The sequence below is a fragment of the Labrus mixtus genome, chromosome 17 (genome assembly GCF_963584025.1).
Source record: "Labrus mixtus chromosome 17, fLabMix1.1, whole genome shotgun sequence".
Taxonomy (NCBI): domain Eukaryota; kingdom Metazoa; phylum Chordata; class Actinopteri; order Labriformes; family Labridae; genus Labrus; species Labrus mixtus.
Window position 1 is genome coordinate 23,912,375 of NC_083628.1, and position 16,925 is coordinate 23,929,299.

At 41.0% G+C, this 16,925-nt stretch overlaps 1 protein-coding gene across 4 annotated transcripts in view; it reads right to left on the reverse strand.

Annotated features, from left to right (window-relative positions):
* rxraa (retinoid X receptor, alpha a) overlaps window positions 1-16,925 on the reverse strand; it is a 109,576-nt gene that overhangs the window by 29,060 nt on the left and 63,591 nt on the right. For 2 of the 4 annotated variants that reach the window (XM_061061866.1, XM_061061864.1), the window contains exon 3: window positions 14,727-14,965. In XM_061061866.1, the coding sequence (XP_060917849.1) occupies window positions 14,727-14,965 (239 nt within the window). Of the gene's footprint in view, window positions 1-14,717; window positions 14,966-16,925 lie in introns of all 4 variants that reach the window. The other 2 variants (XM_061061863.1, XM_061061865.1) reach the window with 1 other exon arrangement.

A 16,925-nucleotide genomic window follows, 5' to 3' on the forward strand; every position in this document is an offset into this window, starting at 1 on the left:
GCGCTGTGTCTGATCAGACATAAATGCCCTGGAGAGAGGTATCGAAGACGGGGGTACAAACAGTGGTGAGGTCCCCCAATCCAAGCGTCCTACAGAGTAGCAGCAGCGGGCTTTAGAGGGAGGTGACGTGCGCATTATGGAGAGGAGCGCACCAGAGGGGGCGAGCTGGGGGAGAGACGAGCGACCAGAGAAAAAGGAAATCCCCAGTTTAAAATATAATGTTGGTAAAAAGAGGGAAATAGGACGACATAAATGTCAATGTTGAAATTCTATAGAATGCAGAGGCTGTGAATGTTCAGTTTTGTTTGGATATATGGCAATAATAGCCTGTAGTTTAATCATGGTGTTTCTCTTCCTTACTTCTTCTTCCGATTAGAATATTGAATCAAATTAAAAAATAAATGCTTGCCATTTATTTTTCTGTCATTTGAAACATGTAAACACTAGTGGGGAAAAACGTGACCTTTATGCCTTCTTAACTACAATAACAGCAGCCTGTTGTGTGTAACACTGGTCTCCTGGATTAGCATGTTCTTTTCAAAGGTGTTAAATACAGACATCGTCACAATCACCGCAATTTTTTGTCAGGTTTGGTAAATCACAATGCGTGTACTAACTTAACTTGTTTGCATTTTCTCCTCCCAGTATTTTGCACGTTAGGGCAGAAACGCCCCATATGAATATTCATTAAGTCAAACGTACTAAAAGGACGATGCGTGTTGTTTTGCTCATTTGAAAGACGCAATCCTCACTGCGTGCAGTTAGTAGATCAGATAGCACTTTTTTTGCTGGTGGTATCAAGTTTGCACACGTTTTAAGACATGCAAACCTTTAATAAATCTGGCCCTAAGAGAATTATTTGATAATCACTAAAGGACACTAATCACCTGAGTTAAGATAACAAGACAACACCTGGGTCTCTGGGATATTTTGACGACTATTTTTCACTATTTTATGACTTTATATGTCAAGTGAAAGTTAGAAAACATTAGTTAAAACTATTGATTCTACAGAGAACCATCAACACCGACACCCTGGGGAAGAAAGCACAACAACAGCTGTTTTTCCTGAGGACACTGAGAAAAGCTGGCCAGCCCCATCAACTGCTCGTGACCTTCTATAGATGCTCCACAGAGAGCATCTTGACACAGTGCGTCTATGTGTGGTACCACAGCTGCACTGACAGGAAGGCTCTGCAGCAGAATGTCTCCAGCAGCACACAGAGGATCATTGGGACTCAGCTCCCAGCACTGGAAGACATCCACAGAAAAGCTTTCAGCATCTGGAAGGACCTCACTCACCCATGTCACCATCTCTTTGATCACCTTCTATCCAGCCCTGACCCTGTGTCTGGTTACCCTCACTTTCTTTCTTTCTAAATAAATAAAACAGCTAGACATTAAATGATATGAATAATAAAGACTACTGACTCTTCTTGTCACAAAAATTTAACTTATTCACAAATTGTGAAACTTTGCATGCATGCAGCTTTGACTCCATGACTTAGGCTCAGTGCTTAAACATATAATACCGGTTATTGTGCCATAGAAAAAATGCAAATACATTGACATCAAGATATGCAAAATCTTTAAAATGCAGTGTACATGAATGCACAAGTACGCAAAACCAGAATCTTTCATAGACAGATATTTTACATGAATGTGTATGACATTTTAGTACACACATTTCATGCACACACATACACAAGTACACACTGAGCTGCTGTGGCTCGTGGCATCTCCTTCAACCTTACACTCAAACATTTGATTCCTCTTAAAAAGCTTCAAAGTCGAAGAAATGTAGCAATGCTGCATACATTTTTTTTCCCTTGAACTAAAGGTGTGCTTACATTGAGTGAAATATTCCAACCATGGTTCTTTACCTCGACTTCAAACAGAAAATTCTGGATGTCTCCTGCATCATTTTTATACACGTTTCCACATAACTCAGCATGATATGTGGTGTCATGGGAACTTGACTTTGGGACCTGACTTGAATTTTTTATATAAAGCTTATGTAGGTTTGAATGTTTGGCTGCATGCAAATGATGGATCCACTGTTTGGTTGGTTCAGAAGGTTGAAAAGGTTCAAACTTCTGCCACATGATTCACTTCACGCTCTTACACCCACCACTAACCAGCACTTCACACCCTGTTTACACAAAGACATATTAAAAGCAATACAAAAGCAAAGTAATTCATTTTTGGAAGATTATTTCTCAGGTAAATATCCTGCAAAAGTTGTTTGTACAACCAGGGGGCTTGAAGGAGTATTGAAGTGATGCTCCATGTGTGTTTTATTATTACACAATAGAAAAGTTTTCATTGTCAACTTGAGATGAAAATGTTGCTTGTGTGCTGAAAAAAAAAACCTTTCTTGCTTCTTTCTGAGTACGTCTCTGAGTCTCAAAGGCTCCAGCACAGCTGCATTGGTTGCTTGGAAGCAGCCTCGGCGTCACATGCACACACCCACACCTCTGCGAGCTCACCCACATCTCTGCACACACGCACAACGTGACGTCTTACCTCAGTTAAACGACTCAGTCTAGTCTTTTCCCCTGCAGCACAGCACTATCAGAGCTGTCTCCTTTGCTGATATCGTCTCTATCAAAAAGCCCACTGTCTGCCTGACAGAAAAAAAGGCTCTTCTACTCACAATCTATTTTCAGTAAAAACTGCAACTCAATCTTAGCAACATTGCTCTCCCTGTGGTGGGGGTGGGCATGCTGGTGGGGTTCTTTCTTTCTCTTGTGCCCACAGCAATGGAGGCAAGGCAGAGGGATTAAAGTGGCTCAGGACTGACTCTAGAAATAGAATACGTGCGATCTCCCCTACAACACATACCCTTCCACATGTGACCCTTCACTGGGAGGTATGCCAGCTGTGTGTATAGCCGCACCGTCTTGGGAAACCCCTCGACAATCCTCCCCTCACACGCAGCCTGTCTGTCTTTTTTTTTTGAAGTGGAACGCTTTGCTTTAAACTTTTAGAGACTGACGGAGGGAAACAAACGAGGGGCATTTAACGTCAAGGACTGGAAATCTAGGACATAAGATTCCCTGCAGTACGATGTACAACACAAGCGGCTGTAATGTTCCAGCTGAACAACACTGTTTCATGTGCTGCAGGTGTTACATAACATGTTGTGGAAGACATTCAACTGGTACATCCAGTACGTTGGGGGGTCTCTGTCTGCTGGTAGGAGTCAGATTCTGCACTGAATTGTAATGTGTGATTATATGTCCTGCACCACCCGCTGCCTTCAGCACAATGCAAACGGTAAATTAATACTTCCTCAGATGGGTGTTAGCTGTGAAGAGAAGAAGGTGAGGACAAAGTTGAGAGCTGCTGCTTTGATAAAGGGATGAGTTCTGTGTTAAGAGTGATACACATAATTTTTTTAAATATACTTTAAAAAAGTTGTGGACAGATTAGCATTTGTTCCATTTTGAACCATCAAACTCTAGCATGAATCCAAAAATAGACATAATAGCTGCTAAGGGAGGTAACAGTATTTGTTTTGGTCCTGGACTGTCACAGTATGTAAAAGGCAGTCACACATGGTAGTATACACTCCCTCATTCCAGGTGGTTATAGTGCTCGTAACCTTTTGCCAACTGCCATTAAACAACAAATGCAGAAGAAGAAGTAGACACAACAAAACAAAACGAGACACAGAGTAATGTGTCATGACGACATGGAGGAGATGGAGGACCTGTCTGCTATTTTAAATCAGTTGTGTGGCGAACTTTCGGGTTCGCAGTGCAGTAAGTCATTGGAAATGTGTCAAACATGCTAATGTATATTAGCAGTTTGCTAATGTATATTAGCATGTTAATGCATAACCCAGAGGTGCCAATCATCGGAGAGAGGCAAAAGAAAACTGGTAGCAACCCCAGCTTCAAGTGTGTATTAATAGAGCCCAAACCTCAACACAATGTCCATTACCCTGCACATGTTATCTGCCCTTTACTGGCTGATACAAGCAGTGGTTGAGCATGAATAAATGACTGCTTCACCCACTGTTCACTAACAACAGATGGATGATGGATGATATGCATTGGTGGTTTTTCTGTTATACCTAACTCTTACCGAGCCAGGATCAGAAAAAAGGAGTATACCCCTAATAGCTGCAGTTTGCTGAAAACCTTAATGTTATCAGAATTTTTTATATATATCTAAAGTAGGCATTCTGTATAGATTATATTTTATTTGGACCTAATGCATCAACATCACAAGTTAAGCAGTTTGCTTATAGTGTTTGGGGGAGATGGCTTTGACATTTTGCAGTTAGATACTTGTAAGTTGTAGCTTATTGTTTGTAGTTTCTGCAAAGTTGCCTACTCCTACCCCTAGTCCTACATTTTTTGTCAGAACTTTAAAAAAAAAAGATCCTTCAAAAGTGTCCAAAGCCATCTGTATACAAACATACTGAGACACAGTCTAAAATTCCAAGATATTCAAATAACAAAAGCATAAAAAGAAAAAGAAAAAAGAAACTCCCACAGAAACTGGAACCAGCAAATGTTTGTCTTAAATTGATAATTAAATTGTAAAATATTGCTTTCTAATAATTGTCTGTCCATCTAATATGTGATGCATCATTTCATCACTCTTTTATGTTTATCCAAAGGCTACAGCATCCCCTTAAAAGAGTGCTTCATAATCATCCCATGACTAATGAGCGACCAATTACTGACAGTCATAATAAATAAAATACAATCAGATCCAGTTTATTATTGTAACAATATGCAAACAAACAAAGAGATGGAGTCTGAAAACATATTGTATTGTCATTCTAATTCAATTAAAGAGAAAGAATGGCCTTGGCAGTAGAGCCGGTCCTGTAAACTATTAGTATGCTATGACAACACACGTGGTGCTGAAATGAAAAGAGAGGAGCCGTCCCTCGAGTGAGCAGAGACAGTGGAGGCCTCTGCTTAAGACAGGCTTAGCTCGATTCAGCGAGTCAGAGCACAGACTTTGCTCATAAAGACACTTCAAAAGGAGACATCAAATCCTAGTGCAGCACTCCTCAATGCACAACCCTCATGTGGAACTTCAGTTGCTTTCCAGTTCAAGGGCACCTTTGCCAACACAGAGAAAGTTTGACTGAAAGTGTTCTTTCAGGAGAACTCCATGAGGTTTCCCTATACACAGCACGACTACATACCCAGGATTAGAAAACTCTCATTCCCCGGAAATGTATCGCTGCCTGAACCGATATCTTTTTGAGTAACTTTAATTCACTTTCGCTTCAAGGCGAGAAACACGGCTTAAATGAAAAGAGTGAGGAGGTGTGAGCCAGCCGGGATACAAATCTTGTGTTGACAGGAGACAACACCTCACCAGCTGCCCCCCCCCCCCCCCTCCTGTGAGATGTGGCCAGAGATCAGGTCACGATATAACCTCATGATAACCCTGCGACACCTCTCACCTTTGACTCGACCTTGCAACAATCACTTCCTCCTAAAAGCAAACTTCTCTCAGCGGTTTCCACAAAGCATGGGAGGAATGAGTAAAGAACTTTCTTCTTCATCTCTGCGCTGTGAGTGTGTGAGTCTTATCTGGACATGTATTAGCAGAACAGGGGATCACGTTTCACACATGGGGACTATGCTAATGGGTCGGCTGTTTTGAGGCCCTCAGGGTGTAGTCACAGTTAGACACCCTTTGGGATAGATTACAGCACTGGTATTGGAATGACACCTGTTCAGTGAGCAGCAGCTTTTGTGGAAACACAAAATAGTTTACAAATGGAATTAAAAACAAGATGCGTGTGTGAGCATGCTCACAAATTCAAAATAGTCAGGCTGCAGTTCAGTTATTTGTGGATGAATTGCGGGGCCACTGGAGGTGTATTTGGTCACACACAGGATAGGGAAACGAGTAATGGTTTTGGTCCCTAACATATGTGTCAACATGCAACCTTAAAAAGTTTTTCATTGAGTTTTCTAAGGTGTGTTGAAGTCTTAAAATCACTATCTGTAGCCCTGAGCTCTTACAGGGCCACATAAGGGGGGATTTTAAAACGTGAGGAAGTGATTCTATTCAGAACCTGAAACATATTGAGAGGTGGTTATATCTGTTCATGTAACAGACTGAAATTACTGTAATGCTGATGTCTCTATGTGACCAAAAAAAAGCAAGTAAAAGCATCAGAAGAATATAGATTATTCTGTATTGGCACTGCTTGTCATCACTGCCACTGGATCAGTGTCAGATGAAGGGTTGTACAGCTCGCAGACCAGATGTGTGTTTGATTACAATTTCCATGGACAAGCTTGGGAGTGTGGGATAAAACTGATAATTAAAAGACAGCGGGATGATGTTTTTTTTTTTTTCCATCTGAGAGAACTGCATGGACTAGACAAGAGAAGGAAATACATTTATGTGTGTGATGAGGAGAGGGAGAGAGAGCGAGCTGGTGCACAAGTGATACAGACTAATGAAACTCATTCTGATGCTGGGATTCTGACCGGTCTGTCCTGTTCAAACATTTGCTGTGCGACATACGGGGGCATTATACAAATCGTAGTAAATGACTTCACTGAAGACCCTGCTGTTATTTTAATTCAAATGTAAACTTTGTGGGTGGGCTTAATAATGATCCTAAAGTCATTTACAAAGCAGAATTATGTACAATGACTCCACAAAGTCTGCATTGAGCAATAAGTCTTTTAATTCATATTACTGGAGGCTATTAGTAAACTGTGCTTTGCCTTGATGCTGTGTAGTCTCAACTGGATAACCTGGCACCCTAAATTGATTGGATTACTAACATTGATTTGTAAGTGAACACTCATATAACCATTTTCAAAGTGCGGAACAATGACGTATAAATCTCTCTAAAGTTGGCCTTGTCATGAAATACCTCCAAGATTATTGTCACTCCGCTCTAATAAAACACTTTCTCTACTTTCCCCGCGGAGAGAATTTAGGAGAAGCAGCCATTATTGTAGACAGCTCGGAGCTTTTCCGACACTCGCCCCATGCTGTGCCACAACAGATAAAATGAATCATCATAAGCACAGCTGGCGCTTACATGTGTGCTTGCCTGCGCGTGTGTGTCTGTCTTTTGGCAAAAAAAGAAAAACTTTTGTTCCAGTGGAAGAAAAAGGATTATTAAGACTATCAGTGGCATGAAAGGAAGCACGCCTTACAGCAGTGAAGCGGGAATATGCTGAGTGACTCTCAGCTGTAGCCTCACCTCAGCTTGGCACTATCCGTGTGTGTGTGTGTGTGTGTGTGTGTGTGTGTGTGTGTGTGTGTGTGTGTGTGTGTGTGTGTGTGTGTGTGAATGCTTTTGGCATCCACAGAAGTGTGTGTGCAGGCAGGGTAGGGCACACATAGGTGTAGTTTAAGTGCCTGTGCCATATGTGTGTGTGTGTGTGTGTGTGTGTGTGTGTGTGTGTGTGTGTGTAGATCTCATATGTGTATGCTGCATTGTGTTTTTATCTTCATGCACGTGTGTTACTACATCCTTTAGGCACTGTGTGTTTTTATGTGAGTGTGTGTGGATGAGCTGTTTGTAAAGGAAACACAGCAGCTCTTACAACCATGACGTCTCTCTCATCTCACACAAGTCAGTGAAGTGATTGAACTGTAACCACCTTCTCTACCTTTAGTTCACTCTTTTCAGGAATAAATCCAGCTTTTTTTTTGGATGCTCACATCTATAATGATGGTGCAGGATCATTGTTCCTTCAATTATTTAATTATTGAGTGAACAGTCAGTCAGTGTGACCTCAACTTTACAGATCTAAATACATTTTCAAAAAAGACAACGTGAACACAAACGGGACCAGATATGAAAGCCAATAATGAGTATTTTTGTCATTGAGCCTGGTCCAATTACACCTGGTGTAATGTCCGCTTTGATTATCACAAAACAATTATGGATCTGAAAGCAAATTCATTGCATGTTGTCATTATGGCGACAGATTATGACTTGTAGACCACAACAGTCTTCCAATGTGGAACTCTTTACCCCCAAACATCAGTCTCTCACCCACTACTGTTATTTTTAAGACTCACCTCAAAACACATTTCTACTCAGTTGCCTTCAATTTTCAATAACCCCTCTAACTCAAGGATCCATAGCTCTGTACGTTTTGTTTTACGCCGTACATAATTGTTACCTGTTCTTTCATTTTTATTTTTGTTGTTCTTGTCTGTTACTTTCTAAAGCTTTGTTTTTTTCTATATGCGATTTTCAGCACTTTACACTTTACACATAAATAAAGTTGAGTTGAGAGCATGACTCTTCATTCTTATCATGGAATAATGACTCATACATTTACAAGTTAAATAATGTAAAAAGCAGAGTCTATGACTTATTGTTATGTTGAGGCACCAAATGGAATATTGTGCATACAGAATACCACAACAATAGGATGCCAGAAAGTGATTCAAGTAGTCAAATAAACTATTTAACCTGCAAGCTATAACTAGTGACGATATGTACTATAATCCCACAAGTGTTTCCACTTTCCACAGACTTGACCTTAAGCCAGACATTTAGAGATAGCTGAATGTCTAAAAATACACCTAGTGGTGCAAAACGGGTGACACCCAGTGATTAATTTGCTTGTGCGCCCGGTGTCATCAAGTCATTCATCATGCTTTTGGAGTGTCCTCTGGTATCCTACATGAAAAGTAACTGAGGAGCATTTTGTCCAACAGCAAACAATCCTGCAGAAGTGCAAACAGTCTTCTGATTTCAAACCATTGCTTGATTAAGCTGTGTTTAGATATATCTATCCTGCAAGTCTGTCAGTACAGAATAACCTACAGAAATAAGCTGGTAGTTTATTGTTATAGTAGTTTATTATATGTTACAGAGTCAGAATTTGATTAGCTCTTCAAACAAGAAGTGACTTTTAACCTTTATTTACAGAGCTAACACTCTTATTGATGGTGTATCATTTTAGCCCTCATTATTTGTGTTGAGAAGGATGAGAGAGAAAGTATGTTGCATGTGCAGCTTCAGGTCGTACAGGTGTGTCAGCAACCTGACACAAAAAAACAAAAAACAGAATAGGTCACACAATGAGTGTCGTTACATTTCACAGACATGCCACAGTGCACATGACAGTGTTGAGTTGCTGTAAGATCACACCACCACATGCAATCAAAGCCCTGAAGGGATTATTTGAAGCTTTAAAATAAATGTGCTCCCCGAGGCATTTAAACCGCAGAGTCTAGAGGCTGCTGCTCACTGAAACTCAAACCCTAATGTTAATGTTTCTATACCTTATGGCTGCAAACTTCTAAATGGGCTCATCTCCCGTGTGGCCCCACAAATGTCAGAACACACACACACAGGCCTGATGATATCACACTACATATAACTAGATCTCAGATAATGGCCTGAGGTCTTTGGAAACAAATAACTGCGTCCAGAGTAGGTGTGTTTGGGAAATATGAAATACCATATACCTCTAGTTTGAAACTCGCAAATTGAATTATTTGTAATAAAATGTTGTTGTTTTTTAATTCAATTATTAAACTATGAACTTTCATAAATTACAGACCCTTTTCACAATTAAACACATCCTATTTTTGTTCAAAAATAAAACAAAATAAAATTGCTAATTATGAAACCTTCAGAAATTTGACAATGCTAAGTGGCCAGAAACTACCATTATTAAGAACTATGTACGTGTTTTCTCACATTAATTACACTTCTTGATCTACCAGTACTTCAAGTAAAAAATGTGGTCTCTAAAACTGCTTTAATTGCTACCTGGAGACAGCTTTGGCTAAAAAAAATTCTCCCCCCCCCATCCATTTGAGGGTTGATTGACGTTAGAGAGCCTTAACTGTTCTCCTGGGACCCTACACAGAGCCCCTTTGTGCAGCCATTAGAGCCCTGCAACCATGATGTCATGCAGAGTGACTACAGCGAGGTCCATCAAAGCCTATAGCAGCGAAATGGACCTTTATTACTCCCACACAGGAAGGGGCCGAGGTCCACTTTGCTCTCTCTCTCTTTCCTCCTTCGTACTCCCCAGTGTGTTATGCCTCAGTTTCCTAGCGACCCTCACTAAACACGATGTACCTAAAACTGGCACATGACATCACCACTGTTCATTTATAACTTATTAAGCGTGTTTCATTTCTTGTAAAACATTTACACCTTTTTTCACATGTGGGTTGCCTTCGTGCTCGACTCCAGAAACACTCAAGCTTTATATGTATGTTTTTGGGGTGTGTTGAGAGACACTGGAGGCCTGTTGTTGGTTTGGGATTCTCAGGGAAGGTTTTGGTGGGAAAAGCGCAGAAAGCAGAGCGGTTCAGACTTAGCCGCAAAGTGGAAAAATTGGAGTCGGCAGTGGTCTGATGATAAAGGAACCATTTTCCCTTGCAAAAAAACAACAACTAGACAAGTCTTGCCATTGTCATTGGAAGTGTAAAATGTGTTCTAACCCTGCGTATAATATCTTCCAGCTGCTTGGAAGGTTGTGGTGTCTACTATCTGGAGATTGTCCTCGTTGTCAGTAAGTTTAAGCCCACAGATGCACGACCACTGACGGGTTCAATGCTAACAGGCATGGCGGTGGCTTGGCACCATTCCCTGACCAGATATCCAAAGGGATGTCTCGCAATTGCTCTTCTCATCTTGGGGGAAAAAAGGAGACACTGTGCGAGAAACCACAAAGACAAAGACGGAGTATGGATTTCATATTGGAGAGAAAGCGCTCAAGTTCACCTCAGAACGATCTAGATGCTTTTCAGATCTTCAACGATATACTGTACACTGTAAATGACCGGGATGCACGAAAACAGACGCAACAAACGCTGAGAATTTTCCCTCTGAAAAAAAGAACAGAAGACAACCACAGTATGTCTGTATGGTTGGGACAAAGCTCAAGGGGAAGTTGTGTTGCTGGAGATGTAAGAATTGGCCGATGATAAAGGACTGTCTCACTCTTTAAATGTGGTTTGGCTTTTGGAGGATGTAAGATTCCAGTGAGAATGGATGTTTTGTTCATCTCATCTTCAGCTTTCATGACATTGTCATTTATGTCTTTGATGTAAAGGATTAGTCAAGGCTTATTGTTCAGGATTTAATCGATTTTCCTTGGAAATTACACAGGTTTTTAATGAGAACCAGAGTGGTTTAATCAGATTTCCACCTGGAATTTATGTTCGAAAAGGAGTTCCCCTAATACAGAAACTGCTTGTTTTTGCAGTCAATGCTAAATAAGTTGTGATAAGGTAACAGCAAAATTAAAAACTAAAAGGAGCCAAGATATAAAGTTGCTGTAATTATTATGTATGAATAATGTGTGTGGTCACAGGTATGTACGGCGAGGGTGGGTGTGTGAGTGTGTGTGGTTAGCTTAGGCAAAGGTCTCGTAAAGGCCTCTAGGTGGTTAAGGAGGGAAGAGCCTGAGCTGTGACCTCGTTCCAGTCAACTGCTCATGAAAACGGCAAGTCAGCCGAGTGTTAAGAGCAAGTGGCATACGCTGCCTGACTCAAATCACGTCTCATCAGAAGTGCCGCGCCTCACGACCGCAGGGCCCTGCCACCATCTTTAACCTCTCCCATCCAACTGCTGTTCTCCACCCTAACCGAGCAACGGTCATCAGCCAATCATGTGAAGGGGAAAACTGAAACCCATACTAGTTGATAGAATCACCAAAACCCAATGAAGGTCCTCCACTTGGCATTTAAAGCAGTATATAAAGTGTTTTATTTTATGTACTACTGGTAAGAAAATATTTTTAACACGTGCTGTATATTAATAACACCTTGAAGGTCCAATATGTAGGATATCTACTGAATTAAATCATTAATGACCTTACTTTATCATTAGACATTAGCTTCTCTGTCAACAACGCAGCAGCCAGTTTGTCCTCCTCCTAAGTTTAGATAACGGTGCTGAATTGTGTGTTTTGGTTCCCCCACACGGTCGTTTTGCCCCTTGCCCTTTGGTTTGCCAGGCGAACGGAAAACCAACAGGTGTTGCAGCGATGGAAGAGGGCAAGCGAACTGGTTCAGATTGAACTGATTTTAACCAACCTATAAAGCCTCAGACTTTTCTAATAAGCTCCACGAGCAGCCACTTGGTAGAACCGATACAGAGCTGGTTAAATACTGAAGCTTTAGTGTCCGGGACATGGACACCTGCATGCAGATCCACTCTAGGGAGCAGGGGGCGGGGGGAGAAGAAAGCTCCCTCCAATGTTTTGGATTTAGACTGCAGCACCCATTTTAAAGGCTTGGTGTCAGAGTTACATACTGCTCCTTTAAAGTGAACTTTTACCAGTTTAAAACTCCATCATTGGGAGGTTGTAACAACACTGTCATACTGAAGAGGGTGGTGAGACTTTCCCCCCGCTCTGACCTTAACCTGTGCATTAAGCAATGCAAATAAAGTTTCTATTTCCAGAGGAAACACAGTATTTATTTTGGTATTACACTTTATTATTATGTAATATTCATTTGGTATTACTGCACATTTAAAATGAGGAATATCATCTATACCCAGCCCTCACTGAAGAACATAGGCCCACATTTATCAGTGCCACTCATGTAACAGTGACCCATTAGTCATATGTGCCTCTTTATTTAAACAACTAAAGGACAAAAATGTGAACAATAAAAATAATAAAAAGGCGGGCAGAAATGGTCATTTTGGAGCCATTTACCCTGATTCCAGCTGTTTCAACAAATTCAGAACAACTCAGTACTGTTAAAGACTGGAAACCATCCATTACTCATAAGACAAGTAAGATCTGCGCTGTAATTACTGTGCATACAGTACTTTAACTGTCACCGGCAACAGAAACAGCTGTTACCTGCTCTTTATACAGCTGCTGAAAACAGCAGGATTGGCCAACAGGCAGTGAGGATAAGTAATAAGGAAAAAAATAGCACACTTACAGCACTTGATACTTTTAACCATAGCCATATCGTTTATGTACTCATGTGTGAAATGTATATATTTGTGTAAATTTGAGTATCCCAATGGTTCTTGTTATGGATTTATTCAAATGAGACTAACTGAGACAGACAGCGTTTGCTACCTAAACATCCAACCTGCATACAAAGTATGCAGCTGTGGGACAGAAGCTGCAGCACAGATGAAAGTGTTGGAATTAAGAAGTGGAGAAGAATCAGAAGGGGAGGGGGTGGGGAGGGGTAGAGGGGCTTTCGAGCAATAAAAGATTCAGGCCGCTTTCTGAAACTGCCCCTAATCCGCTCTTAACTCCATTACATGTGGGACACTTCTGCGATAAGCTCAACAAAAGCGAGGAGAGCCCATCCCAAATAGCATCACATTGCGGACGCACTTTAGCACAATTATTAACAAACACACAAAAAAAGGGCAGCCACTGCCTTTTTTTGGGGAAACAATTTCAATTTTAGATATGGCTCCAGACGAAAAAACTGGGCCACTGCAAGCTTTGATGTCTTAATTGTGTGTATATGTGTGTGTGTGTGTGTGTGTGTGTGTGTGTGTGTGTGTGTGTGTGTGTGTGTGTGTGTGTGTGTGTGTGTGTGTGTGTTTGGGATACCAAAGACGCAGAGGCTTACTGATGGAAAAAAAAAAAAGACAGAGAGGACGAGTAAGGAAGTGGAGATGATGTAAAAAGGGACAAGTATTTAAAAAAAGACAGGAAATAAAAAAGAATGAGGACAGCTAGAGAGAAGAGGAGAGAAGAGGAGAGAAGGACGCAAGATATGGTTTGAGAGAGCCACAAACATGCCACAGATACAGAGGACGAGTGACAGAGCTGAAGTACTGTGGGATCCCATTTGAATAGGCCTTGATTAACTGTGACACGGGGTCAGAGCAGGGCCTCCGTCTGCTGGGGCCAGGCTTAGGAAAATTATGTGTCAGCGCTCAAGTGTAAGTGACTGTAATTTACACTACTGAGATATCTGAATATAGTTTGTAGGACATGAAACACAGCCATTTGTCCGGTGAGTTAATAGGGCAGCTGTATTTATGTGTGGATCTGAGAATAAATACAGAGTCAAAACACACCAGAACCTCAAACAGTTTCTGTACAATTCTATGTTTTGGTGGGCTGAAAATGTGTATACTAATCTTAGGGGGTTGGCTTCCTTTAGCATAAAGAGTGAAAACGGGGGATGCAGCTATCCTGGCTTCTCAAAAGGTTAAAAAATAAAATAAATTCTTACACACCACAACTTTTATCAATAAAACGTAAGGTTAAAACAGCATTTTTAAGGTTTTGAAGGATTTTTGTGCAGGACTACTTGGCAGGATGTGGTGACTTCCTCGACTTCTGCTTTCACTGCAATGTTGACAGGCAACGAAGACGCTGAAAGCGCTCAACTGTATAGGTAATGTACAGAAAATGAGGGACTGCCAGCACAATAAAACACAGCCAGAGGACACAGGCCCTTAATCATCTGGCTTTGGTTTTTATTGTTGCTCATGGTCTGTCAAATCTGTGATGAACAAGATCAGATTTATTTACACCCGACCTCCCTACAGCTGTTTTCAGTTTATACTTAGTTTCTCCTACATGTATAAATGTTCAAGTTTCTGATTTTTCCTGTCTAAAAGATTGTAAATGTTGACAAAAGAACATTTATTTGACATGTTCTAGAAGTAGCTATACAGTACTTCAAACCCAAGTCAGTTCAACATTCCTAGAGGAGCCATTTAAAGCGAAGCTGTTGTAAATACATGGAAGTGTGAGAGTTCATTTGTGTACGTGTTCAATCTGTTACAGGCCTTACCTGGGGGCTGACACTGTGGCCGTAACCCATGCCGGGTGAGTTCATAGAGTGGGGGCCCATGGGCGAGCTGATGACAGAGAAGGGTGAGGCCAGGCCGTTCATGGGAGAACTCAGCGTGCTGATGGGAGAGTGAAGGGAACCAGAGGGCCCCATGGATGTCGGGCTGAGTAGAGACGGGTGCATTCCCCGGTGGGACGTGGGTGAGCCCAGGGGAGAGGAGGTCAAATGGCCCGACGAATCTGGTCAAAAAAAAAAAAAAAATGAGAAAGGATGAATATTTGAGGTATTGAATGGTTGATGAGGTCACATTTTCTTATCTCACTGCTTTGTTCGACACTTGTTTTTAAAACCTGATGCACATGTAAGACTTCAATACAAAACCAGTTTTCTCACATACACCATGCCAACCAAGGTGGTTGGCATGAGTAAATTTGCACATCTGGTGAAGTGTGAAAGCAGTTTTTGAATCTGAGTGTGGTCCAGGAATATGTAGAATGTAGCAAACACAAACAAACACCAGAGACAATAAAACCCAACAAAAAATCTATTTTTAAAAAGAAACAAAATGTAACATGTGAGTCGGTTGGGGCTGACTATGATGTGTAAACACTAGACTCTCTTTTATACACACTGGTTCTGTCCTTCAACGAAGAGTTTACCTTTTTCACAAGTGCTTCCCTCAGGGATCTGTGAGTACAGGATGTATATCTATAATAGATGTGGCTGATGAGTGGAGTAACAGGCCCAGGAGAGTTATAAAAATACGACCTTGAAAGAGAGCTGAGGGGAAATATTCCACCAGATGAGAGGGCGTGATGACGAGAAGGTCATGTGTACTCTATGAGAGCTCTCTCTCTCTCTCTCTGCTTGTCTTTTCTCTCGTGGACTCAGGCCTACCCTCTACCTTGACTGAGTGGGCCATCTTCCCATCAGCTGTCATCACAGATGATACAGGACAGGCAGAGTGTGAGCAGAGAGGGAGGGAGCTGCAGCATGTCACAGAGAATTTGGTGACAGGGCTGTATGTGCACTGATAACAACCCCCCTCCCCCTTTGATTTTTCTTTCAGCACCTTCCCTCACTCTTTCCATCTCCTTTTGTTTCAGCTCAAATCCAATCTGCACATCAGGAATCTTCTACTTTACTACTTATCTTCTTCTTTTGTTTCTATTTCTTATAGAGTTTTACCACCTTTAGGTTTCTAATGCAGGGTGTTACAATGGATATGATTTTGGGCTAAATGTAAAGTTATTTGACATCACTTTTTAATAATGCACGTCACAATACAGCTTTTTAAAGGACCTGTGATGAGTTTTTAATCTAATGAAATGGACCAAAATTGGTATTGATGCCTTTTTATAACCTATGTAAGCAAACCAGACCATCAGTGAGAAGACTGATTATTATTATTATTATTATTTTTTTTTTAATGCCTCTTGGTGCTGCTGCTGGGTCGGTGTCAGACAAAGCGTGTCACAGCCTGCCAACAGAAGTGCAAATTTTTTCACATTTTCCGTGCAAAAGATTCACCGTGAGTGGTACGTTTGAATGTTTAACGACTGAAGAAGGACTTTTAGTATACTACTAAACTTTGTACGGGACAAGCAAAGAGAGATGATGTTTCATTTGTCCACATTGGTCATCAACATCAAAAGTCCCAACAGCTTTCAGTGATTACTTTTTGAATTCAATGTATTTCTAAGTCACAACAATTAGCCCAGTGGAAGATAATGTATAAACAACATTTTTTTACAACAGTCATTTATATAAGCCTCTTCAATGTGAAGAATTGGTTGCAGTTCCTAGTCCTACACACTACACAATAGAAGATATTTGGGTTTTTGGTTGGATGAACAAAGTCTTGTGAAGAGTTCAGTTTGGAGTCTGTAAATAGTGCTCTATGGCGGTACTAGAGGAATAAGTATTTTCTAACAAGGTGTTAAAGTACCTTCAGTTTCATGGTTTTCATGGTACATGGTACAATATGGTCTAGAACATTTTTATTCAAATCCCCAGACAGTTTAGGTTGACATCTGATCAGTAACATTTCCTGCTTTTAATACCCTGTCCTATTCTGACACTATGACTTTGCTCTTTCTCCAGCAGAGACATGGAACGGTTATGTAATAAGCAGAAATGCAGCATGTCCATCACACTTTGTTTCATAAGTGACCAGGTTCCTCTCATTTCCGCCCAGTG